At 40.2% G+C, this 26,172-nt stretch overlaps 1 protein-coding gene across 1 annotated transcript in view; it reads left to right on the top strand.

The window, feature by feature from the left end:
- DNAH5 (dynein axonemal heavy chain 5) overlaps positions 1 to 26,172 on the top strand; it is a 229,815-nt gene that overhangs the window by 47,561 nt on the left and 156,082 nt on the right. Inside the window, exons 18-29 of the mRNA XM_043574233.1 lie at positions 749 to 914; positions 1,522 to 1,758; positions 3,286 to 3,476; positions 3,564 to 3,651; positions 10,103 to 10,236; positions 14,646 to 14,847; positions 15,637 to 15,872; positions 18,985 to 19,203; positions 20,231 to 20,293; positions 20,584 to 20,822; positions 21,564 to 21,804; positions 23,872 to 24,071. Of these exons, the coding sequence (XP_043430168.1) occupies positions 749 to 914; positions 1,522 to 1,758; positions 3,286 to 3,476; positions 3,564 to 3,651; positions 10,103 to 10,236; positions 14,646 to 14,847; positions 15,637 to 15,872; positions 18,985 to 19,203; positions 20,231 to 20,293; positions 20,584 to 20,822; positions 21,564 to 21,804; positions 23,872 to 24,071 (2,216 nt within the window). The remainder of the gene's footprint in view (positions 1 to 748; positions 915 to 1,521; positions 1,759 to 3,285; positions 3,477 to 3,563; positions 3,652 to 10,102; positions 10,237 to 14,645; positions 14,848 to 15,636; positions 15,873 to 18,984; positions 19,204 to 20,230; positions 20,294 to 20,583; positions 20,823 to 21,563; positions 21,805 to 23,871; positions 24,072 to 26,172) is intronic.

A 26,172-nucleotide genomic window follows, 5' to 3' on the forward strand; every position in this document is an offset into this window, starting at 1 on the left:
ATCTATCTATCAATCATCTATCTATCTGTATCTATCACCCTACAGAACTGATCATAGTGCCCCAATCATTATTAGTTTACATTTGTTAAATCTCATTCTTGAGAAACATGGAATCTCACGAGAGGGGAGTGGAATATCTGAAATTAATTAGGAGCTGACTATGGCTTATTGTCAAAGGTGAGGAGAGAAAGAAGGCTGACTAGAGCAGACTGATGTGAAATAAAGGAAGCTTCATGGACAGAGAGGCTGATGATAAGCATTTGGAGGTGTTTTCTTTACTGTTGGAGAAGTAAGTATAATTTTGGTCTACCTGAGCTGATCAAGTTGGCTTCTTATCTTTAATGCATTCTTTTACATGCCTGCCGGGATTAATGTGAGGGGTGTGGCCCTGCATTATTGGAGGCCAAAATCCAATCTAGAGGCTAAATCTATGGCATTACTACTGGTACTGATATGGTCTTAAGAGTTAGATAAACAGGGGTGCCTGGGTGGCTCAGTTGGTTTAGTGTCCAACTTCAGCTCAGATCATGATCTCATGGTTTGTGAGTTTGAGCCCCGTGTTGGGCTCTGTGCTGACAGCTCAGAACCTGGAGCCTACTTTGGAGTCTGTCTCTGCTCGTCTCCTGCTCACACTCTGTCTCTCTTTCTCAAAAAACAAAAAATAAATAAACATTAGAAGAAAAAGAACTAGATAAACAAATATGACACTGTTTTTCTTCTTCTTCTTTTTTTTTTTTTTTTTTGGTAGGACCTTTGTGTAAATGGTGCTCAGGTACTAAATTTTAAAAGCTCATTAGTGGAGGAAGCAGTGAATGAACTAATAAATATGTTGCTGGATGTGGAAGTTCTGTCCAAAGAAGAAAGTGACAAAGTATCTAATGTAAATAGCGCTGATTCAAAAAACGAAAGTTCAGGTAAGAGATGGGGTAATGGAAGGGTCTTACTTGTCCAAGGGCATTACTGAAAACTAAAATTTCATTTGCTATATGTCAGTTACTTTCACACTTCTGTAAACGCTCTCCCAATTTTATAAGGACATTTATAAATCTGAAGTTATGATTCTGAGCCTATTGTCATTAGTCCCATTATTTTTTTTGTGAAATTCTACAAGCATGTACCTTGTCAGTAGAGTAGGATGGATGACGGATTGGAATTCCCATTAGAGGATCTCTGTCTATCCTAAAGCAAACCTTTCGTGGGGATGAGGACACTGACAGGCAGAGAAGGAAAGTGATTCCTCCGAGGCTTTATGGCTGTTGATAGAGAGCATCAGAACCCAGGTCCCTGAGGCCCCGTCTTGCTTTTTCAGCCATAGCTCAGGCCTCTCCTCCTGTTTCCTCACACTGTGGAGCAGAGAGGCCTCCAATAACCCATGTGGTGCCCCAGTTTCCTCTTCCTCACTTTCTAGGAAATCTGACGTCTAAGTATGATTAAACTTGCACGTAATTTATCTTATCTCTTCAATTGCGATAGATGGTTCTCTTTCTTTCCATCTCCCTCCATCTTCTCATCTTGTAACAGCAAAGAGAGAAGGAAATTCCGACACCTTGACGTCATCCCTCAAGGCCCCGGCAGGCCTCTTGCCTTTGGCGACAATCCTGAGAAAGAAGAAGGAGACTGAGATATTAGAAGAGGAAGCCTGCGGGTTACTCTCCCATTTTAACCATCTAAACACGGATGCGCTTCTGAAAGTTACAAGAAACGCACTGGAGGCCATCCGCAAGCGCATTCATTCCTGCAACATGGTGAACTTCCGGGGTAATAATTCTGCACAGCTTGCCTACTGGCGGGTCAGGCATGGTTGCTGCTTGTGTGTGTGTATATTCCTGCTATTTGTAAATAATTTAAAAAAATCCACCATTTACTAACAGCCTCCGTGTAAGTTTATACTTTATGAACTTTGATTATGCCAATAATTCTGTGAAGTAGGTCTTATTAATCCATACTTTCCAAAACAGAAAATGTTTTTACTATTTGTGGGTCAATTTGCTACTTTCCAGCTAGTTTGCTCATTCTTAATACAATCATCCTGTCCTCAGCACAGTTCAGAAACACATGTTGTATTCCCAGATGAGCCACAAAAATCCATCAAATCTAGAGACATTCTGCAATTACATTTTAAATTAAAAATTAAAATAAAATATTAATTAGAATAGAAAAATAATAGGGCAATAAACCCTTTTTTTTTTTTTTAAATTTTTTTTTTTCAACGTTTATTTATTTTTGGGACAGAGAGAGACAGAGCATGAACGGGGGAGGGGCAGAGAGAGAGGGAGACACAGAATCGGAAACAGGCTCCAGGCTCTGAGCCATCAGCCCAGAGCCCGATGCGGGGCTCGAACTCCCGGACCGCGAGATCGTGACCTGGCTGAAGTCGGACGCTTAACCGACTGCGCCACCCAGGCGCCCCATAAACCCTTTTTATTTATTTTGAATATTGGCGTTTAAGGGGAAGCGTCTTTAATAATTAAAAGTAGATGAGTAACAGTGGATACATTGAAGGGATTTTTTGATTGGTAGCATGGTTTATTATGCTTTATTTCACTTTGGAAGGGAAGATAATCCTTTTATTTAACACCAGGGTATTATTAGAACTTATCAAGCGTTGGTTGATATGCTGAATATTAAATCACATGTGTTTCCAACTGTATACATTGCAGGTATTTCCAACTGTATAAGGTTACAGACACATATGCACACACACCCCCCCACATTTATATATCTATGCTATACTGATACTTATACCTACATGCAACTTTAAAAGCCCCTTAGTTATAAATGGTGAGTTACACCTTATTTCTTCTCCACTCCTTCACTGCTCCCAGTTTGGATTATACACACTGTGGTAGAAAGGTGTTTTATTTGAAATTTTCCCAACTGGTTATGTGCTCTGACTTTGCCTTATTCTGATAGTTATTCTTGTTCTTCATGCCTTGCTTCCTTATTCTCCATTTAACATTTAATTTGGTGGCATGGTGGTATGTGAACAGCATCCTTCTCAGTATTTTGGCTAACAGTTTACATATTTAAGCCTGATCCCACATAGTGGGTGTCCGTTATGGAGGGGGCACCAGTGGCTTGCATCAGTAGAAAATGCGTCGGTCCCACTGAACTGTTGTTATGTTGGATAAAACGAGTTAGTTTTCATTCATCTACCAAATATTTGTCTGATTATATATATCAATTATGTATTGTTCCAGGTGCTTTAATTTTTCCAGCTTAAAATGAAATAAAACCCATTTTAAATAAAAAATAGTAAGGCTTCCCTCTTTTGTGTTAACTCAGACAGTAACAGTACATCGAAGAGGAAGCAGAACAGTCTGCCCATTTTCCGGGCGGACATCACTCTGGCCATTCCCAACATTGCCATGGCCCCTGCCCTGGAAGACATACAGCAGACGCTGAACAAAGCTGTGGAGTGCATCGTCAATGTCACCAAGGGCATTAGACAGTGGAGCAGCGAGCTGTTGTCTAAGGTGGGTGTGGGTGAAGGAATCATTTCATATGGAAGATTCTTCTGTTATGGATGGGGCTGAGCTGAAGAATATCCTTTCACTTTGTAGAAAAAGATGCAGGAAAGAACGATGGCTGCTTTGCAGAATAATGAAGACAGTGATTCTGATGCTGAAATTGGAGAAAATGAACCTCAAGGTAAATGTTCCTTTAGTCCTTTTTAACCAGTCATTGAAAACCAACATTGATGGAGCTAAAATGTATTTTCCCTCCGTGCAATTCTTAAATCAGTGTTGATTGGAATATAAATCTATGAGCCAGTTTTAAGTTAATATAATATGAAGGTCCACGTATTTTAATATCGCCATTATAAATGGTATATATTTAGTGTATACATCACAGATATGGCTGCCTCACTGATTTCTGGTCCCTGGTAATGAAAAGAACAGGGGGACAAGGAAGACTTTAGTCTCACAGTTTAAAGAGAAACTTGTCATCATTGCGATGAATATTTTCTGACATTTAAGAGATAGTTTGTATTTTAACCCAGTATGTGTCCTGTTGTGCTAATGTGTTGTGATTTTTGCCGTATGTCTCATGGTTTTCATTTATAGTCTGTAAAATTAGAGAACATATGATATCCAGTTGCTAACGATATTAAATGTTGTCTTTAGTCCTGCAAACTCTTTCTACAGCAACCCTGCAAAAGGGAGATGCCATGTAATTTTCAATTATTATTTATATTCCTGCATGGTAAATCAGCTAACCATCACAAGAAACCGAAACAGGTACCTCTTTGGGATAGTCTGTCACTGAGAAAGAGAAAGATAGCTCAGAACAGTGTTGCCCACAACTTACAATAGTATTTATTGAAGCTAAAAAAAAGCGTATGTTATTGTGTTAACTTCAATTTTTATATTATTTGGAAACACTGCTTTACTTCCTAAAATAGTCTAAAATGCAGAATTTTCTAAACTCAGAATATGCTCAGTCATGAATTATGTCTAAAATGGAGAAGAAAAAATGTTTAATGAAAAGTTGCCTGTATGTGTTTGTCATGACAAATGAATTAAAAAAATAAGCTGCATTAGAAAAAAATAACAGTTTTGAGATATAACTTACATAAAATGTGTCCTTTATTTAAGAATTTATCCTTTTAACGTGTACAATTTGGTGGTTTTAGTATATTCACAGAGTTGTATGCCCATCACCCACTATTTAATTTTAGACCATTTTTATCACTCCCCATCCCCCTCCCCCCAGCCCCTGGGAACCACCGACCTACTTTGTCTTTATGGATTTGCTTGCTCTGGACATTTGATATAAATGGAATCATACTGTACATGGTCTTTTGTGACTTCCTTTATTTAGCATAACACTTTCTTTTTCTTAAAATTTTTTTTTAATGTTTATTTATTATTTTGAGAGAGAGAAAGACAGAGCAAAAGCAGGGGGGATGAACAGAGAGAGAGGGTCAGACACAGAATCCGAAGCAGGCTCCAGGCTCTGAGCTGTCAGCATAGAGCCCGACGCGGGGCTCGAACCCACAAACCTTGAGATCATGACCTGAGCCGAAGTCAGACACTTAACTGACTGAGCCACCCCGGCACCCCTCGCATGGTATTTTCAAGGTTCATGTGGTAGCAAAATGTTAGTACTTCATTTCTTTTTATTGCTGAGTCATATTCCATTGTATGGACATGCCACATTTTCCTGATGCATCCGTTAGTTGAGCATTTGCGTTATTTCTGCTTTTGGACACTTATGCATAATACTGCTGTGAACATCTGCGTAGAGTTTTTGTACAGACATGTTTTGTTTTCCTTTCCGTTGGGTCTGTACCGAGGAGTGGCATGGCTGAGTCCGCAGGGTAACTTTATGCGTAACATTCTGAGGACGTGCCAAACTGTTTTCCAGAGCAGTCGTGCCATTTTCCACCCCCACCAGCGGTGTGTCAGGCTTCCGCAAAAGCCCCCTGCACCCTCACCAGCCCTTGTCTGCTTTGGTTGTAGCCATTCTCGCAGGGGTAAAGTGGCACCTCAGTGGGGGTTAGATTTGCCCTCCCCTAATGACTAATGATGTTGAGCATCTTACGTGGTTTTTGGCCATTTGTATATCTTGTTTGGAGAAATGTCTATTCAGATTTTTTGCCCATGTTTTAAAATATTGGATTATTTGTCTTTTCATTGGTGAGCTGTAACAGTTATTTACCTCAATACAAGATCAGATAATTTGCAAATATTTTCTCCATTCTGTGGGTTGTCTTTCACTTTCTTAATGGTATTTTGAAAGTATAGATGTTTTAATTTTGATTAAGTCCAATTTAGCTGCTTTTTTTTTTTTTGTGGTGCTTTTGATTTTATATTTAAAAAAGGGTTGTGGGGGGTGGGGTGCCTGGGTGGCTCAGTCTGTTAAGCATCCAATGCCCTGTTTTGGGCTCCCCGCTGACAGAGGTTGGGATTCTCTCTCTCCTTCTCTCTCTCTGCCCCTCCCTCACTCGTACTCTCTCTCTCTCTCTCAAAATAAATAAACTTAAGAGAAAAAAAGAAACAGGGGCGCCTAGTTGGCTCAGTCAGTGAAGCCTCCTACTTTAGCTCAGGTCATGATCTTGCAGTCTGTGGGTTCGAGCCCCACGTTGGGCTCTGTGCTGACAGCTCAAAGCCTGGAGCCTGCTTCAGATTCTATGTCTCCCTCTCTCTCTGCGCCTCCTCTGCTTACACTCTCACTCTCTCTCAAAAATAAATAAAAACATTAAAAAAAAAAAAAGAAGAAGCAGTTGTGGGGCACCTGCCTGGTTCAGTTGGCGGAGCATGTGATTCTTGATCTCTGGGGTAATGAGTTCGAGCCCCATGTTGGGTACAGAGATTGGTTAAAAATAAAATCTTAAAAAAAAAGAAAAAAAAAAAAAGAAAAAAAGAAACTGTTGCTTCACCTAAGGTCATGAAGGTTTACTGCTATGTTTTTTATTTTTTTAACATATTTTATAGTTTTAACTGTTATATTTTGGCCTGTGATCCATTTTGAGTGAAATAGGATTTCAAATTCATTTTTTGCCTGTGGATATTCACTTGTGACAGTACCATTTATTGCAAAGACTGTTTTTTCCCAGCTGCATTTTCTTGGGATCTTTGTTAAGAATCAATTGACCATAAATGTAAAAGTAAGCATTTATTTTTGCACCCTTGGTTTTATTTCATTGATCTTCTGCACCACCCTGTCTTGGTTACCGTAGCTTTGAAGTAAGTTTTGAAGTTGGAAAATGAATCTTCCAACATTTTCCTTTTTCAAGGTTGTTGATGACTATTCTGGGTCCCTAGTATTTCCATATGAATTTTAGAATCAGCTTGTGAATTTCTACAGAAAAAGGCAGCTGTGATTTTTATAGGCATTGTGCTGAATTACAGAGTATTGAAATGAAATTTGAAAGGATTCAAATAATGCAAAGTACATTCTCCCACCGTATTGTAAAAATCAGTTACAGGAGATTTGGGAAATTCCCAAATACATAAAAATTAAATAACACACTCTGAAATAACCAATGAGCCAAAGAAGAAATCACAAAGGAAATTGGGAAGTACTTTTAGGACGAAAGCAAAGGAAAACACAAAATACCAGAACTTATGAAATGTAGTTATAAGTTCCAAGTTATAAGCACTTGGAAGGAAATTTATAATCTTAAACATGGACATTAAAAAAGAAGAAATACCTTAAATCCATAACCTAGTCTTCTGTCTTAAGAAAACTCTTTTCAAGGTCACTATTTTTTTCTTCTAGAGACTGTAATCTGTTGAGCCCCTCTTGTGAATTCTCATTTCATATATGTTCTCCTCGATCTCAGAATTTGCATTCAACTCTTTTGTATTTCTATTTCATTATTGCTATTCTTTATTTTGTGAGACATGATTCTCACACTTTCTTTTTTTTTTTTAAAGTTTATTTATTTTGAGAGAGAGAGAAGCAGAGAGAGAGAGAGAGAGAGAGAGAGAGAGAGAGAGAGAGAGAGAATTCCAAGCAGGCTCCACCCTGTCAATGCAGAGCCCAATATGGGACTCAAACTCAGGAACCTTTTGTAAGATCATGACCTGAGTCGAGATCAAGAACTGAAGGCTTAACTGACTGAGCCACCCAGGTGCCCCTTCTTTAATTCTTTAGTTAGGGTTTTCTATCATTCCCTGAACACATTTATAACAGCTGATATACACATTTTTGTCTAGTAATTCCAATAGTTGGGTTTTCTCATGTAGAGTTTCTATTCACTGCTGTTGTTCCTGTGTGTGGGGACTGCTATTTTGTATCTTTGCATGGCTGACCATTCTTATTTTTGTTAAAAACTTGATATTTTAAAGAATAGAATGTGGCACCTTTGAAAATCTGGCTGTCTTGTCCCCAGTCTGTTGTTGTTGTCACTGTTTGTCTTTTATTGACTTTATGGACTCTCCTGGACTAATTCTGTAGAATTTGCCTTTCCTGTGGTGTGCACAGCTGGAGTTTCTGGTTAGTTTCATGGTCAGCTAACGATTGCCTAGAGATTTCCTTAATCCTCTGAACCAGTAAGTCTTACACCCTTCGCCTAGGGGATGGTATGTTGGCTGGAGCACCTGACGGCTCAGGAAGTTTTCAGGACTGCCTTAGCCTTTGTTTACTGATTGTGCGAGGCCCTGAGTTCAGACAAAGTAAAAGATCAGGGCATTTTAGGTCTTTCCTGGGCATGTGCACAGCTCTGTACATATGCATGACTTTTAGAGCCCCAGGGGATCACGACTTTACAACACCCTCTGTGGATATCTATCTCATTCCTCAGATCTTTAATTTTTTTGGCCAACCTCTTATCTCAACGAGTACCATTGTCTCAGGCGTCTGTGAAGTTAATTGTTACTGCTCATTTTTTTCTTTTTTTTTTTTTAAATTTTTTTTTTCAACGTTTATTTATTTTTGGGACAGAGAGAGAACATGAACGGGGGAGGGTTAGAGAGAGAGGGAGACACAGAATCAGAAACAGGCTCCGAGCCATCAGCCCAGAGCCCGACACGGGGCTCGAACTCACGGGCTGTGAGATCGTGACCTGGCTGAAGTCGGACGCTTAACCGACTGCGCCACCCAGGCGCCCCACTGCTCATTTTTTTCTAATAAATGCTTTGGTGATAGGGTTTTTGTTTGTTTGTTTGTTTTTTTGTTTTTTTACTCAGTGAATTCTGAGTCAAGTCAAATAAAGACAAACTCTGGATGGGGCTTTTCTAGAGAACATCACGATGAATCAAATAGTCACAATTCTCTGGGGCTTCTTGAGGGGCTCCAAAGCCAGTCTGGCTCCTGGGTGATGCTAAGCTGTGGCTGTGTTTCTCAAGGCAAACACATTGCCAAGGAGGGGGCAATGGACCTAGGGAAGTTAAAACACCTCGAAATTCACTATGGTTGCCAAGATTTTAGCATTTTTTCTTTTTTTATAATTAAAAATTTTTTAAATATTTATTTTTGAGAGAGAGGCAGAGCATCGTGGGGAAGGGGCAGAGAGAGAGGGAGACACAGTATGCGAAGCAGGCTCCAGGCTCTGAGCTGTCAGCACAGAGCCCAACATGGGGCTTGAACTCACGGACTGCGAGATCATGACCTGAGCTGAAGTTGGATGCTCAACTGACTGAGCCACTCAGACGCCCCTTAGCATTTCTTCTTAAATAAAGAAACACTATTTGGATTCTTGCAAGCTTTGGGTAATGTCCAGAGTCCTGAAAAATTGATATTGACAAGTTTTCAATTGCTTTTTACAAAGAAGCAGATTGTCAGAGGTCCTTACTTTATAGAAATTTCTTCCTTATAGAAATCCCTTCGTCTTTTTATTTTATTTATTTTCAAAAATTTTTTAATTAAAAAATTTTTTTATTTAATTTTTTTAATTTAATTTTTTATTTTTTTAAATTTACATCCAAATTAGTTAGCATATAGTGCAACAATGATTTCAGGAGTAGATTCCTTAGTGCCCCTTACGCATTTAGCCCATCCCCCCTCCCCCAAACTCTCCAGCAACCCTCAGTTTGTTCTCCATATTTATGAGTCTCTTCTGTTTTGTCCCCCTCCCTGTTTTCATATTCTTTTTGTTTCCCTTCCCTTATGTTCATCTGTTTTGTCTCTTAAAGTCCTCATGTGAGTGAAGTCATATGATTTTTGTCTTTCTCTGACTAATTTCACTTAGCATAATACCCTCCAGTTCCATCCACATAGTTGCAAATGGCAAGATTTCATTCTTTTTGATTGCTGAGTAATACTCCATTGTGTGTGTGTGTGTGTGTGTGTGTGTGTGTGTGCATATATATATATATATATATATATATATATACCACATCTTCTTTATCCATTCATCCATCGATGGACATTTGGGCTCTTTCCATACTTTGGCTGTTGTTGACAGTGCGGCTATAAACATGGGGGTGCATGTGTCCCTTCGAAACAGCACACCTGTATCCCGTGGATAAATGCCTAGTAGTGCAATTGCTGGGTCGTAGGGTAGTTCTATTTTTAGTTTTGTGAGGAACCTCCATACTGTCTTCCAGAGTGGCTGCACCAGCTTGCATTTCTATCCCTTCATCTTTTTAAAGCATGTTCCCTATGCTGTTGATATAAATTTCTCTCTCTCTCTCTCTCTTTTTGGTTTTAGATACCTTTGAAATAGCATCTGTAAACTTACCCATTCCTGTGCAAACCAGGAACTATTATAAGAATGTGTCTGATAACAAAGAGATTGTGAAATTAGTCTCTGTGCTTAGCACAATCATCAACTCCACCAAAAAGGTATGTCAAAAGGATTTGCCACCAGAACCCTTTGCTTTACAATATGTACTTGTGTGAATGTCACAAGCTTGTGTCCTACACGTAGCCTGGGTCTCACCCACGGTGCCTTTGGTGAGGAGCTGTGGAATCTTGGATGTGCTCAGCAAATGTTTATTTACCTAAAACTTTTTCTTTCTAGGTTGCGAGGTGAAAAAGGACCATTATTCCTATGTTTTATGTTGTGTTCTGTTTAATGCTTTAAGTCTATGTATTTACTGATTTAGTACAAATAAACCTGTTAAAAAATTTTAAGGGGTGCCGGGTGGCTCAGTCAGTTAAGTGTCTGATTCTTGGTTTCGGCTCAGGTCATGATCTCACAGTTCGTGGCTTCGAGCCCCACATCGGGCTCTGCAGCCGACAGCGTGGAGGCTGCTTGGCATTCTCTTTCTCTCCCTCTCTCTCTGGCCCTCCCGCACTTTCACTGTCTCTCTCAAAATAAGTATATAAACCTAAAAAATTCAAAGCACAAGTGAGTACTAGTCAGTACTGACTAGTATCATCTGAAGCAGAATAAGGCTTATACTTAATTTTTCCTATTTGTGTAGTGAGGTAAATCTCATAAGCTATCAGATGAAAACGTATGTGTATTACCACACGGAGACGAGGTCATAGGGAAAATAAAGCAAATAGGTGTTATCAATTCAAACTTGTACTCGAAAGGGGTGTACATTAGGATTAAGTTGTCTTCCAACCTGTTCCTCTCTCAGCTCCCCCCTTTCTGTTCAGGCAAGCCTGTTTTTGTCAAAAGGATTCAGAACCCTGAAGTCAGCTTCTACTTACACACAATTTATATTCACACTGCCGCCAATACCTGTTGACTCTTTAAAAATGTCTCTTTGTGTTGAGGGAATAGTTGTCACTCAGCAAATATATCTTTTCTATTACTCGGTTCTGATAGAATGAGCTTCATTTGTTTGAAAACATTTTGAGAGCTGCCGTTGCTGTAACCATGTGAAGAAATATTATTAAGTTTAATTTTAATGTGTTCCTGAGGGAACTGGAAGCTTTTGCATTTATGCATTTTCAATATTCCTTTCTTAAGATATTGAAGGTCCTGTATTTAATTTTGCCTTAGGGACAGTGTTCACATAATTCAATTTAACAAATATTTATCTAGTGCTTAGTTTATCAAGCTCTGTAGGCATGATAAAGGTAAGTATTTTATGGCGATGATAAACATTCAGATATATTTCCAAATGTTGCAGTAATCATGGAACATACAATGAAATAAATCAATAATGAAGCTCATTACTTTCTCTGAATATAAGCAGCCACTATTATGAAAATCTAAGGGTAAGCATAGTCGTTGAAATTAGCATACTGCTGACAACAAAATGCTTATCTCCGTGTTATTTCTGTCGCATTTGCTTTTATATTACACGAAGGAAGGGTGCAAATCTTAGGCACTTAGAATAACTTGGACTTTTTCCAGACTGACGAGATGGACATAGTGTTTCTGGAAGAATAACTACACACTTCGTCATCATACTAGACATGATCAGCTCTCTATAGCCAAAGACCCTTCTGGGTGATTCTGGCTCAACTATGGAAAATCCTCTGATCCCAGCCCTTTTCTTCTTGCCATCGCTGACTGGATCAGATTGTAAACCTGACCTACATTCAGCAGATCCGTAGGCTAGCCACCAACTTCCAACACTGCCTGGCTTGGAAAGATGAGCTGGACCAAACAATTTAAATAACCTTGGCAATAAAAATAGCTTCAGCTCTACACCCGCAGTTCGTGCAATTTTTCCTTTAAGCCCTAGGTTACCTCCACTTTAAAAATTTCCAACTTGATAAAGAGTGACACCGTCAGAAAAGATAAATGAGAGTCTCAACGTATTTAGGTAGGGTATGTTCTTAATATTATAAAGTCTAGGATGTTTAAAGAGCTCAGGATTCTGGAATTTCTACCCATATTTTGGCATCTTTGGTAATCTGTAATTCATTCTCCACGTCATCCTACACTTGTGAATGTCTACATACTGTTGCAATTCATTCTGGGTGTGCATGTCAACATCTCAGTCCATGCAAGGGGGTCACTTTGGCTGGGATAAGTCGTGGCGGGCTTAGCTTTCCAATTTTAATTGAAGTCTGGGATGTCTCAACGGCTATTACACCCGAGGCATGTGGGACACTTTCGGTGCATTTGGGGATTGGAGTGAAGCCATTTGGTTTAGTGCAGGTTGGTAAGCTTTACTTAAGTGACTGGGCCATTTAGAATGCTGTTGGTATGCTATATTTTTTCAAATAATGGCATTTTAAATTCTATCCCAGTTAAAACATTTTTTTCTCACGCAGATGTATCTCTGAAATTATAATATAAGCCAATAGAAAAAGTTGATTCCCAAGAGGTAGACGCATAAGAAATGAGGAGCCAAATCTTTAATTATTTATAGGTGATATGATTATCTATTATATAAATCCAAGAGGCTGATCTAAAAAAAAATATGGCCCAATGAGAGGTTAGAGTTCGTTGAAAGGTAATTATAGGCATTTCTGCTGTCATACAATAAACATTCCTGAAAACACTGTTTTGCAAAGTTGCACATCAAATACAATACGGATTATGAGAAAAACAGAATTGAGGCAGAAACACAAAACCTAGGAAAGTTTGTAACCGAGTAGTTACAAAAACAAGGGCAATCATAGTAAAATTTTAACCCATTTAAAAATGGTATCGTAAATAAAGAGCTTTACTATTAAAAGGTGACAGAACTTGGTAGAAGGTGGTGTGAGAAACAGTTGAAACAAGGATTAGATGTCCAAAGATCGGGCTGAACTGTGCAGAGAACAGCCTCAAAACAAAGCAGGACCAAACTGGCCCCAAAGGAAAAAGTGCTGGAAGGGGCGTGCACACACAATTGCGCCCCTCCGCGGCCGGCTGCTTTAGCTGGTACAGAACAGCATGCTGGGAAAAATAGCATTTGATAATGTCACCTCCCCATTATGTTGACATCATTCTCTCGTTACCAAACATGAATGAGCCAGTTCATCTTACAGAAGCACACTTTGTAGCAAACAGGACTGTTGATTAAAAAATCAATTTTTAAAACTTATATGCCGTCCATAGCCAGTTGTAAAAATAGTGGAAAAGAGATCCTGTTTACAATAATCACATCGCTGAAAAATACCTAGGAATATGCGTGATAAAGAGTGTCTGGAGTCTCTATGAAGATTCCCATAACACTTAACATGTAATTAAAAAAAAAAATTGGAAGATTTGGAAACACATACTGTGTTCCTGGATGGGAAGATTTAATATTGCACAGGCGTCACTTCTAATCCAGTGAGTTTATACATTTTACGTGGTTTCATGCAATCTGCCAGGTGGGGTTTGATACAGGATGTATTCTGTTTGCCCCTCCAGATCTTATCTCCACCCTCTGACCTTATGGAACAAATTAATAGTTTGCCATTGAGGCTTCCAATAGATTTTACCAACGACAGAGTCGTGGCAGAGGTCTGGGGCTGGGGGTGGGGGGTGTGGGACAGGGGAAAGAGAGTGACCTTAGCATAATTTTTTCCATAGCACCCCTGTTGTGGCATGATTTTGAACTGTGGGTTTTTAAAAAATTTTTGAAATTTAGTTTTGAAAGAGAGAGAGAGAACATGAGCAGGGGTAGGGCAGAGAGAGAAGGAGACACAGAATCTGAAGCAGGCTCCAGGCTCTGAGCTGTCAGCACAGAGCCCCACACAAGGCTCTCTAACTTACGAACCGTGAGATCATGACCTGAGCCAAAGTCGGACACTTAACCGACTGAGCCACCCAGGCACCCCTGAACTGTGGTTTTTGAATGAAGACCCAACTCCAATCAAGAGGGTCTTGTCCACAAAAGTCTTCATGGACTCTCTTTTTCTAGTTTCTAGAAATTGTCCCCTTCTCCTTTTGGCTAGGAAGGCTAACAATTTCATTGTTACTACTCCTGAGTTACTATGCCCATATTGTATCTAGTACCAATCCTATGGCATTTTTAAATAATTAAACAGCTCACTAATTAAACATTTTATTATTTTATTTTATTTTATTTTATTTTATTTTATTTTATTTTATTTTATTTTATATTTACTTTGAGAGAGAGGGGAAGAGTGAGCAGGGAGGTGCAGAGAGAGAGGTAGAGAGAATCTCAAGCAGGCTCTGCACTGCCATCACAGAGCCCAATGCAGGACTTGAACTCATGAACCGTGAGATCATGACCTGAGCTGAAATCAAGAGGCGGACGCTTAACTAACTGAGCCACCCAGGTGCCTCACTAATTAAACATTTAATAAATCCATGGGAACCACCAGCAGTTGAGCAACATTCACTTATACCGTGATGCCATTTCCACATCTTCCCTCTGAACACAAATCTGTTATTTGTATTCTAGGAAGTTATTACATCTATGGATTGCTTCAAGCGCTACAATCATATTTGGCAAAAAGAGAAAGAAGAAACAATTATGATGGTTGTTACAAAAAACCCCTTGCTTTCTGAATTTGAATCTCAGATTGTCTATTTTCAAAAGCTGGAGCAGGAAATTAACGCCGAGCCGGAGTACATCTGTGTGGGCGCCATTGCTCTGTACACAGGTTGGTTCGTTTTCTTTCATACAGTCATCAGAATTCAACTGTATTGTTCTGTCTCTTTACGTAGATTAGTATGCCAGAGAGTTCTAGCTGTCTTAAAGTTTTTATGGGCTTCAAGTTTTCAGACCAAGTTGTAGATTTGTTTTTAATTCCCTTCTGCATAATTCTATATTCTGGACTATTTTGAACACTTTGCTGCTAAACCTTGAAAATAAATGCTATTTCAGAGAAAGAGAATGAGTGTGTTGTATTTGCAATTAAAATGTACCCTTCCTTTAATAAATAATTGTAAACATTTGAGGCTAATCTTCAATGGTTTTGATATGTACTTTTTTTTTTTAATTTTTTTTTCAACGTTTTTTATTTATTTTTGGGACAGAGAGAGACAGAGCATGAACGGGGGAGGGGCAGAGAGAGAGGGAGACACAGAATCGGAAACAGGCTCCAGGCTCCGAGCCATCAGCCCAGAGCCCGACGCGGGGCTCGAACTCATGGACCGCGAGATCGTGACCTGGCTGAAGTCGGACGCTTAACCGACTGCGCCACCCAGGCGCCCCTGATATGTACTTTTTAAAGCATTTTTGAAATATGTTTCGCGTTGTTTTAAGACCAGCTTTATAAAATAAATGAATAAAAGATGAGTAGGAAATCTAACTTTTTCCAGTTTAATTTTTTTTATGCACCACAAAGCTGTAAGTTGCAAAGTGTTTATTATTGGTGAACAGCAGTGCTCTGTTTTTTCATACTGGTTCAAGTTTTTCAAACTGAACTGTGGACATTTGGGTTTTACAGCTGACTTGAAGTTCACTCTGGCTGCTGAGACAAAGGCCTGGATGGTCGTCATCGGTCGTCACTGTAACAAAAAGTACAGGAGTGAGATGGAAAACATTTTTACACTTGTTGAAGAATTCAATAAAAAACTGAATCGTCAGATTAAAGACCTAGATGATATTCGGATTGCTATGGCAGCACTGAAAGAAATCCGGGAGCAGCAAATCTCCATTGACTTTCAAGTAGGACCTATTGAGGTAACTGATAATCATTGGTTCATTATGGGAATAGCTCATCATGTTGAGTGATATTAGCTGAACTATTGACTAGCTGTGGACTGTAGGGATGGTGGTTACAGATGGAAGCTTAACCTAAGAATAATTTCAGTAATGATGATACCTTAATGATGGTACCTTCTATGGGCCAGTTCTAGACCTTTGCATGGCATCTAAAGTCCCTAACTGCAGAACCTGAGATGAGGATTTCTGTACAAGTGATCTACTGATAAGTGCTCATAGGAGAAGGGAGTGTGAGGGAAATAGGAATGATGAGGTCAGATCGGGGGTGGGGGAGCTAAGGGAGAGTGTGAGCTTAGCTGTAGACAGATTTCCCACAGGGTGCTCTGGAGCATGAATTCCACACAGTTGCTTCCACTTTGAGGGAAGGGAGACTGCCCTTTGTACCCCTGAGACAGTTGGTTATTGACCATCGTCTCCCCAAGAGGAGACTCCCATTTAGCTGAGGATAGTTTTCCAGGGAAAGAGGCAGCTGCCATTACCCCAGACAGTACTCCTAGCAGTCAGGATGGGAATACCAGCTGGAAAACAGAACCTGGATGCAACTGTAGGGGAGGAAAAATTCTTCCTCTACCCTTCAAGATTCTCCAGCTGGTTTAAAACTTAAATTGACATGAGACCTACTAATAGGAGTAAAACCAAAGTTTTACTATGTGTGCACAGAGGCCCAATAATGAAATTGAGACCTAAAGAAATGACCAAGGCAGGCCATTTTTATGCTTTTCAGACAAAGAGACAATAAATCCGTGAGGAATTGACAGGATAAAGAAAACTGAACTTTGGGAGCTTCAATTAGTAAGGAATTCTGAATAAGTTTTGGGCTGTGGTAGTAAATTAGTAAAAAGAAACAAGGGTTGTTATATAGCTTTCTCAGCTCTAAATGTCCTATCCCTGGTGATAAGGATGTTTCTTTACCTCCTGGTTCTGAGAGGCTGCCTTTCACACAGGAGATTTGTTTCCTGGTTTCTGGAGAAAAAGTCGGGCAGCATGTCAGAGAGTTCTTTTTGGATTGGCTATTTCTTAAGTGACTTTTATTCAAAATAATGTGGCAAAGTGGCACATTTTGGTCCCTATAGGTACTAACAGTGTCCATTCATGTATTAATTCTGTATTAACACATTTAATCCTTACTCAACACCTCATTTAACATAAGGAAACCAAGGGTCAAAGAAATTATTCAGCTTGATTAGTGTTACACATTTCTTTTATAATTACACTGTATCATATTTTCTCTCCTGTATGAAATTGTTTGCACAGGAATGGATCACTGTATTATTCTTTTGAATGAAACCAGTATGATTATAGCATTAAAATGATTCTGGAAAAAAAAAATGCCATTTTAGCACTTCATAACTTAAATGTCTGGACTTAAATTCTTAAAAATTTTTTTTTTATTAAGTTTATTTATTTATTTTGAGAGAAAGACAGAGAGAGTGAGCAGGAGAAGGGCAAAGAGAGGGAGAGAGAGAGAATTCCAAGCAGGCTCCATGCTGTCAGCGTGGAGCCCCATGCAGGGGTCAAACTCACGAACCGTGAGATCATGACCTGAGCCGAAACCAAGAGTTGGACGCCTAACTGACTGAACCACCCAGGTACCCCTGGACTTAAATTCTGATGGTGAGGATTGTACACCAGTCTCACATTTTCTGTGCCCCTCTTTGAATTTTGGAAAGTTTCAAATAACCATGAAAATGGTTCAGATAATTAAATGCTTGCACCTTTGCCGTATTGGGTCAGGAAAATCACGTGGCCCACCGTGCCCTTCTTGGGAATTGAAACATAAAGAGTCCCTGCTTTGTGTAGAACCAGGAGCGTCCCTGGGCATTTGAAGGGAAGGCCCAGTAACCGACACCCCTGTTTCCCCCTGTCTGAGCATTCAGACAAAACTGTAGTCAAATAGTCAAGGTAAAAATACAACCTTTTGTTCCCGATAGAACTTATTTGGAAGACATGGCTTAGTGTACAACTCCCATATTCCCATTACCACCCAAATCCATGCACACACACTACTTGCGACGACTACATCCCAGAATTGTTGAACTTATTCGTGCGTCAGAGGCAGAATTGAAAAGCTGCAAGGCCCCTCTATTACCCTGCTTCACTCCATTTAAAAAAAAAAAATTAATGCTTTATTTTTGAGAGAGAGAGACAGAGAGAGAGCGAGCATGCATGAGTGGTAGAGGGGCAGAGAGAGAGGGACACACAGAATGGAAGCAGGCGCCGGGCTCTGAGCTGTCAGCACAGAGCCCGACATGGGGCTTGAACTCACGAGCCGTGAGATCGTGATATGAGCCGAAGTCGGACGCTTCACTGAGCCATACAGGCATCCCACCCTGCTTCACTCTTTTGACACTTGGAGGGCAGACCAGTGGGTTGCCTTCAAGGAGGAAGAAGAAAGAGGGAGAAAGGCACTGGGCTAGGCTTGCCCACATCAAGTCTTTTACCCAAATTAATGATCAGGTATTCGTTCCACTTGTATGTAGAGAACTAATGCCGGGAGAGGAGGGCAGAGATATTTAGGGAAAATCCTTTCTCATGAAAACTAAACTCTTTTAGCCAAGAGAGTAGTCGAGGATTTTGCATCTTGAGGTCAATGACTGGGCTCAGGCTTTGATGCAGCAGTACCCTTGTGTGTCTTACTATTGGAACCTCTTACCAACAAAATGAAATGGGATAGAGTTAAAACCCTGATTTATTTTATTATGCTAATATTAGCAGTTAGATTATCTTATGTTTTTCATCTCGAAGTCTTGAAATACAACTTAGGGGCCTAAATAAAAATACCTTTTATTTGCATAATGGTTTATAGTTTTTGAAATTCATTTAAAATGATATTTGTGGATATTCACAAAAATCCTGTGAAGCAGCCAGGAATTTTCTCATTTTATCGTAGAGGAAACTGAAGCTTAGGGGCCCGGTTGCTCATTTAAGCTTTTATGGTTTGCAAGAAGGAAAGAACTCTTGGGGTAGTTTCCCTATCATACTGATCTTTTCCATTCTATCACTTTAATAAGTGAGTGAGTAGATTTACGCATCTGACCAGCAGAAATTACATTTTCCTTCTTTTGTGTAGGAATCCTATGCCCTGCTTAACAAATACGGTCTTCTCATAACGAAGGAAGAGATGGACAAAGTTGATACTCTGCGCTATTCTTGGGAGAAGCTTCTGACACGTGCCAGTGAAGTTCAGAACGAATTAGTCTCACTGCAGCCGCGTTTCAGGAAGGAGCTAATTAGTACCGTGGAGGTCTTCCTCCGAGACTGTCACCACTTCTACTTGGACTATGATTTGGTACAACTCTGGTTTTTCCTGTTTGTATTTTTGGGAAGAGTCAATAGAGCCGGCAAAGTGCATAAAGATTCTATGCCAAGTTTCATGACTCTCCCTAGAGAGTTTCATGAATGAAATGGGAGTTTCATTTTCATGAGAGCAATCCAGGAAATGAGGAATCTAAAAGTGCAATCCTAATTATATCATTGGTCTGTTCCTGAAGTTGTTTGGTAGCTTTGTAACTTTGTGTGGCCAAATCCTGTTCACATGTGGTTAAATGTCATCCTTCTGCAGCTTTCCCTAGTTCCACAAACACTGTAGAGCACCCAGCGTGTGGCAGGCACTGCCCTTGGTGCGGAACACACCAACGTGGACGAGACAGATGCCGTTCCTGTTTTAGTCCTTCATTTATGAGTTTTAGTGCAGACTCTTCTGCACTAGGAGTATGTGCACTAAGACCCACTTCTAACCGATCCTAATACACTAGAGAAAGGAAATATGCGAAGGGTACAGTTTGTACCTGTTAAGTAGGAACACACAAGACCACAAAGTTAACGAAGTTATGAGGTTGGATCCATGCACTAACATGGATGAAGCAGCACAGAAGTCCACGTATTGAAGGCGTTCTAATGTAGGAAAGCCCGACTGGAATGTTAAGATTCTATGTCACTCTGCAAATAAATATTAGAATGCTAAAAGCTGTGAGTTCCGTGGCATTGGTGTTTTAGTTCAAAACCAGGCATGATACATGCTTCCTATAGACTGCTTACGGACCCTTCCTCGCCTGGTCGCCTAAGAAATGAGAAGTACTCATTTTTAATTTTAAGAATTTCCTGAAATTAGAAGGTGTGGTATTAACTGGGCTTTTTTTACTTGAAAATATTTCCAAATGAGTCACTTTCCTGAGTCCTTTTCTACAATCAAAGAACGACGTTTCCTAACATTGATGTGACGTGAATGAAAACTAGCTTTGATGTGCATATACTTTGAGCTCATGAAATTTGAATACAACACTTTCTTTTATTTTGTGTTTAACTTTTTGTTTCAGAATGGTCCAATGGCTAGTGGCTTAAAACCCCAGGAAGCCAGTGATAGGCTTATCATATTTCAGGTAATCTTTTTGGTTTCTATGACCTTCTACACAACCAAAACCTTAACATGTTTTAGACACATACATTTTTTCCCCTTAATATAGAAAAGCCTATTGTGGAATATTTTTAAAAATTGTGATTTGGGATAATTATATTTGGAGATGGTGTCTATTTAATCAACTATAGTTATTTACTATTCTTATTTACATGTGCTCTGAAATCATACGTTTGCTTATTTGCCAGTTTTTAAGTTTACCTGTTTATTCATGTGCAAATCATCTCGCTGAGTTTTCACTGGTGTTTTCTTTAGAATCAATTTGATAATATCTATCGGAAATACATCACCTATACTGGAGGAGAGGCGCTCTTTGGACTGCCAGTTACTCCGTATCCTCAGCTTCTTGAAATAAAGAAGCAATTAAATCTTCTACAGAAAATATACTCTCTATACAACAGCGTCATAGAAACTGTAAATAGCTATCATGAGATGCTTTGGTCGGAAGTGAATATTGAAAAAATCAACAATGAACTTTCAGAGTTCCAGAACAGGTGAGAAATTAAATGTTTAGCATGCCCCGAGCTATTGAATCTTAAATGCTTTCTTCTTTGATAGACTGTCAAGTTCTCTTTTCACTCCCAGATGTTTTGAAAGCACATCAGGCTGCATTGCTGTTGTCCGTTGACGTCACCCTTGTCAGACGCTATTTATTAATTACCCCTGTGTGTACGTGGTAAGACAAATGCGTCCTTTAAACCTGGATGAATTTTGTCAGGGGTTCTTCTGCATCCTGGAGGGAGCTGATCTCTCTTTATATTACACTTATCAAACATTTGAAGTTTATGTGAGATGACTTCCTGTAATAAAAGCAAGAGCCCTATGATTTAAGTGTTGAACCCAAAGAAAATACAGGGTCATTTGTTGTGTTTTTTGGTTGTCAGCCTGATACACTCCGCTGTGCTTTGTACTTAGGAGGATCTCAATACATGTTTGTAGAATTGAATTGAATTGGGAGGCACCTCCGTCATTTAAAATAATGCCTTTTTACCTAGCTAAGTGTTACGAGGGAATTGAAAAAACAAAACAAAACACCAAACTTTCCCAATTGGGAGGAGCAGTTTTCTCTAATGTAAAAATATGTTAGATTAACAGATATCATTTGAATCATGAGATATGAAAGTGTGGTAGGTATTTGAAATGACTGTTTTTTGAGAGACTGCTAGTAGACAAGCTTGGAGTGGAGACACTCAGGCTCCTCTTTGAATGACCATTCACGGTGACTCCCTTTGCAGGTGTCGGAAGCTGCCCCGGGCCTTGAAGGACTGGCAGGCTTTCTTGGATCTGAAGAAGACCATTGATGATTTCAGTGAGTGTTGCCCACTCCTGGAGCACATGGCCAGTAAGGCCATGATGGACAGGCACTGGGAAAGGATAGCTGCTCTCACTGGCCATAATCTGGATGTGGGGAATGAAACTTTTAAGTTAAGAAATATCATGGAGGCACCTCTTCTGAAATACAAAGAAGAAATAGAGGTACAGTTCATAGGATTACCCGATGTGGTGGGAGATTGGAAGGTCTCATGGGGTTTATTTTGACAGTATTCCTACATTATGGAATGTTGGACCAGTAAACCATACCAGGACAATTAAAACTCTTCTGGGCATCCAGCTATTCATTCCTTCCACACATGTTTACGTGACAGGTTCTGTGTTGAGTGCTGGGGACATACTGATGCTTTCCTTCATTCATAGATCATTACATAACTTGCATAGTTAAATAATTACACAAATAAGGGTATAGTTACACAATGTGGTAAATACCATTGAAGTAAAAAGCATCTGTTCTATGACAGCCCATAGTAATGGGCTTGACCTGTTTGGGGTGATGGGGTGGTAAAGGTAGGGAAGTTGGGACACATGCCCATGACTGCTGGGGAGGGAATGTGCACGTGTGGTGAGGCTGAGGGACTTGGAAAGGGCAAAGAAGACAATGTCAGGCATGTGGAACAGCATGTGTGAAGGGTCTGAAGTGTGTTTGGGAACCAGAGGGAACACCAGGGTGGAGAGACCAATGGGGAGTCGTCTGGGAGATATATTTTGAGCAGAGATGACATGGTTAGATTTGCATTTTCTAAAGATCACTGTGGTAACTGTGTGGAGAAAGGATTGGGGGAGGGCAAGTGAGAATGATGGGAAAACCAACTAGGGGATTATAAGAATATCCCAGACAAGAGACAATGAATGGTGTGTTGGATGAGGGGGCAGGTAGTGAAGCTGGAGAAGGGGGAAAAGATCAACGAGATCATTAGAAGGTAGAGCCGGGTAGAATCTGGCAAGAGAGGGAACATGGTAGGAGAAACGATCTAGGGTAAACCTTAGATTTCCTGCTGAGAGATCAAGGTGGATGATGGTGCTCATCACGGAGATAGGGAATTATTGGAAGGGAATCAGTTGAGCGACAAATGCAAAGAGCTTAATTTGGGGCATGAGTTTGATATTTCACAGAATGTGTTTAGGATTCCCTTGGTTAGATCCAAACACAGAGGCCCAATAGGCAAATGGATGGGGGTCTTACCGGGAGATACAAGAGGTTACAGACTGGGTGGGCATAGATGAGCTCATGCAGAGAGGGAGTGCAGCATGAGACGAGAAGAGGCAAGGATGGGGCTTGACTAATGGTCCAGGAAAAAGTGTGGCTGCAGAGGAGACTGGGAAAGTGGAGGGAGACCTGGGAGAAGTCAGGTTTCTCTTCATTTTCTCCTCTCATACCGCATTGATTTGGCTCTAGAGTTAAATCAGAGACACATTAAATTTTGGGTCTTTGATTAGAGTTTCAAAATTTACAAGGTTATCACACATGTGTGTGTTTTTTAATCCAAATGGAGATATAATTGACATATAACATTGTGTAAGTTGAAGGTATATAACATATTGGTTTGACACATTTATATTGTGGCATGATTGCCATTGGAGTGTTAGCTAACACCTGGGTTATGTCACATACTGATCATTTCTTCTAGTGGTGGTAGCAATTAAGCTCTAGTCTATTAGGAAGTTTAATATTTATGATACAGTTTTGTTGTCTATTATCACTGTACTGTGTGTTAGATTTCCAACATCTCATCTCTTCCCCCATCCCTGGCCTCTGGTAACTATCACTCTACCCTCTGTGTTTTTGAGGGTTCCACATATAAGGGATTCCACATACAAGGGATAGCATATGGTATTTTTACTTGTCTGACTTATCTCAGCCTAATGCCCTCAAGGTCTACCCACGTTGTCACAAATGTCAGGATGTCCTTTCTCACGGTGTTCCGTTGTTGCGTACCTTTTCTGTCATCTTTCTCTCTGGAAGAGTTTGGTGGGGAATTTTACAAACTAAGGTTCTGTTATTTAGTAATACATCTTCATCTCTCTCCCTAAATCTCGATCTATATGCATATACACCATTTGTCATATTGCATTTTAGAGCTGGGCGGGAAAAGTATTTTTAGATACGTATGAAGCAAATAGGGAGGCTAGGACCTCTGCTGAATCTGGACTGTTCACGAAGGACGTGTGACTTTCATGTGGTAAAGCTAGAGCTTGCAATTTTAATAGGACATCTGTATCAGTGCGGTGAAAGAGAGAGACATCGAGCACAAGCTGAAGCAAGTGATGAACGAGTGGGACAGCAAAACATTCACATTTGGCAGCTTTAAAGCCCGTGGAGAGCTCCTCTTGCGGGGAGACAGCACCTCAGAAATCATCACCAGCATGGAGGACAGCTTGATGTTGCTAGGCTCTCTGCTGAGCAACAGGTAGGAAGTCCGTCCATCTTTCCCCTGAGATGTGGGAACCACCGCAACAAACGTTTTAAGGGAAATTAAAATTAAACAATGCAGCAATGGCCCCCATACAATTTATTTAACATTAAAAGTCCGTGTTTTAATTTTAGCCCTTGGCACAGCATGTGTAATGCTGTTTTTGTTTCATTATCCTCTACTGTGCGATGTGTCTGAGACCATCAACTGGACAAAATAATGCAACATGTAATTAGCCACTTGGATCTTGCGGAACATTTCAACTTTGCAGCTGACAAGCCTCACCGCACAGCTGACAGCTTGACAGGCTCCGGAGTCCAGGGGAAATTAGGCTGAGCTTCAGAATAATCGTTCTACTTGGGAAATCGTTGTGCCAACATCTGTGGACTAGAAACTCTTAGTTGTGTACATACTTTAATGAGATGACAGATTAAGATAGAGAGTGAATTTAATTCATAAAGAGAAATAAAACAGCACAGACCGATACGAGTCTAACACTTCTGTTTGACAGTTAACTGCAAAACCATCATGCTTTGGATGCACATGCCTTAGACTCATGAGCTTAACATTTCCTTGGTTCCTTGCTTCCCTTTGCTCCTCCTGAAATAATTTTTTGTTCACCAGGATCTTCTCAGATATATAATAATTGTGTAGCATGTGGGTATCATTGAGATACGAGTTTACTGCATTCTGTCTTTCGAACGTCAGTCTCTTCTGTGTGTATATGTATATGAATAAGTTTAATGTAGGGATTAATAACCACTTAATACTGTTTGATAAAAATTTCTCTTCTTCACTTTTGCTTGGTACACCCAAATGTTTGAAGTGAGTAATATGGGATATAAAATTCGGTCTTAGAGATTTAGACCATTGGTGACCTTGACTCTGAAGTACTTAGGATTTGGTGAGTTTGAATGAATTTGGTTGCTATTCATACCCAAATAAATGAAGGACAGATGGAAAATAACACATCCTAGGGAGGTAGAAAATGAACACATACAAATTAAGTAAAAATTACTATGTTAGGGATGGGGAAACTGTCCTTACCGATGGCAGTGAATCCACAGATGAGAGTTGTGTGAGGAACACGTATTCAGTACAAATGTATTGAACACCTACTATGTGCCATACACTTTTCTAGGTGCTATGGACAGAAGAGCAAATCAAACAGTGTTCTCTGTTGCTATGGAACCGCATTGTAGTGAAAATCATAAATTAAAAAAAAAAAAACCCAGAAAGATGTGGAATATTAAAACAGTCTGTTTCACAATTAGGACTGTGGGAATGAAAATTTTATTAATGAACATGACTAATATTTGAGAAAGATTTAAGTCCATAGTCTTTTGGAATGGAGGGATCCCTAAGGGCAAAGAAAAAGGAAAAACAGTGACAGGGAGTACAATTACTAGAATTTTGTCTGCAAATAATAGAAGCACCTCGTGAAACATTGCCTGCACAAAACTGAAGTTTATGCGGCTCCCACGTAAAAGAAGCTCCAAGGTTGATGGTTCAGGGTAGAGAACAGGCTCCACCTCATCATCAGGGACCTAAGCTTTATCAGGCTCACCCTTCTGTCTTTTCCAGGGGTGGCCCTTCCCCTTACTTCCCCTTCCATACAATGCTGCCACCCACTTCTTACCCAAGAGAGTGGTCCTCACTTGGCTGTTTACTGGACGCCTGGGGAACTTAAATCCCAGTGCCTGGGCCACATCTCACACTGATTCAATTGGAGTCTCTTGGGGGTGGGACCCAGGCAGTCCTGAGTAGGGTTTTTTTTTTTTTTTTAATGTTTATTTATTTTGGACAGAGAGAGTGACAGAGCATGAGTGGGGGAGGGTCAGAGAGAGAGGGAGACACAGAATCGGAAGCAGGCTCCAGGCTCCGAGCTGTCAGCACAGAGCTCCGCGTGGGGCTCGATCTCATAAACCGCGAGATCATGACCCGAGCCGAAGTCGGATGCTCAACCGACGGAGCCACCCCGGTGCCCAGGCCCAAGTAGTTTTTAATGTCTGCTGGATGTCCCCAAAGTACAGCCAAGGTTGGGAGCTACTGATGTGGAACTTAGTCCCGGCCCTGCCCGTTGCTGCAGAGGAGGCTG

This window comes from Prionailurus bengalensis, chromosome A1 (assembly GCF_016509475.1).
Source record: "Prionailurus bengalensis isolate Pbe53 chromosome A1, Fcat_Pben_1.1_paternal_pri, whole genome shotgun sequence".
Taxonomy (NCBI): Eukaryota; Metazoa; Chordata; class Mammalia; order Carnivora; family Felidae; genus Prionailurus; species Prionailurus bengalensis.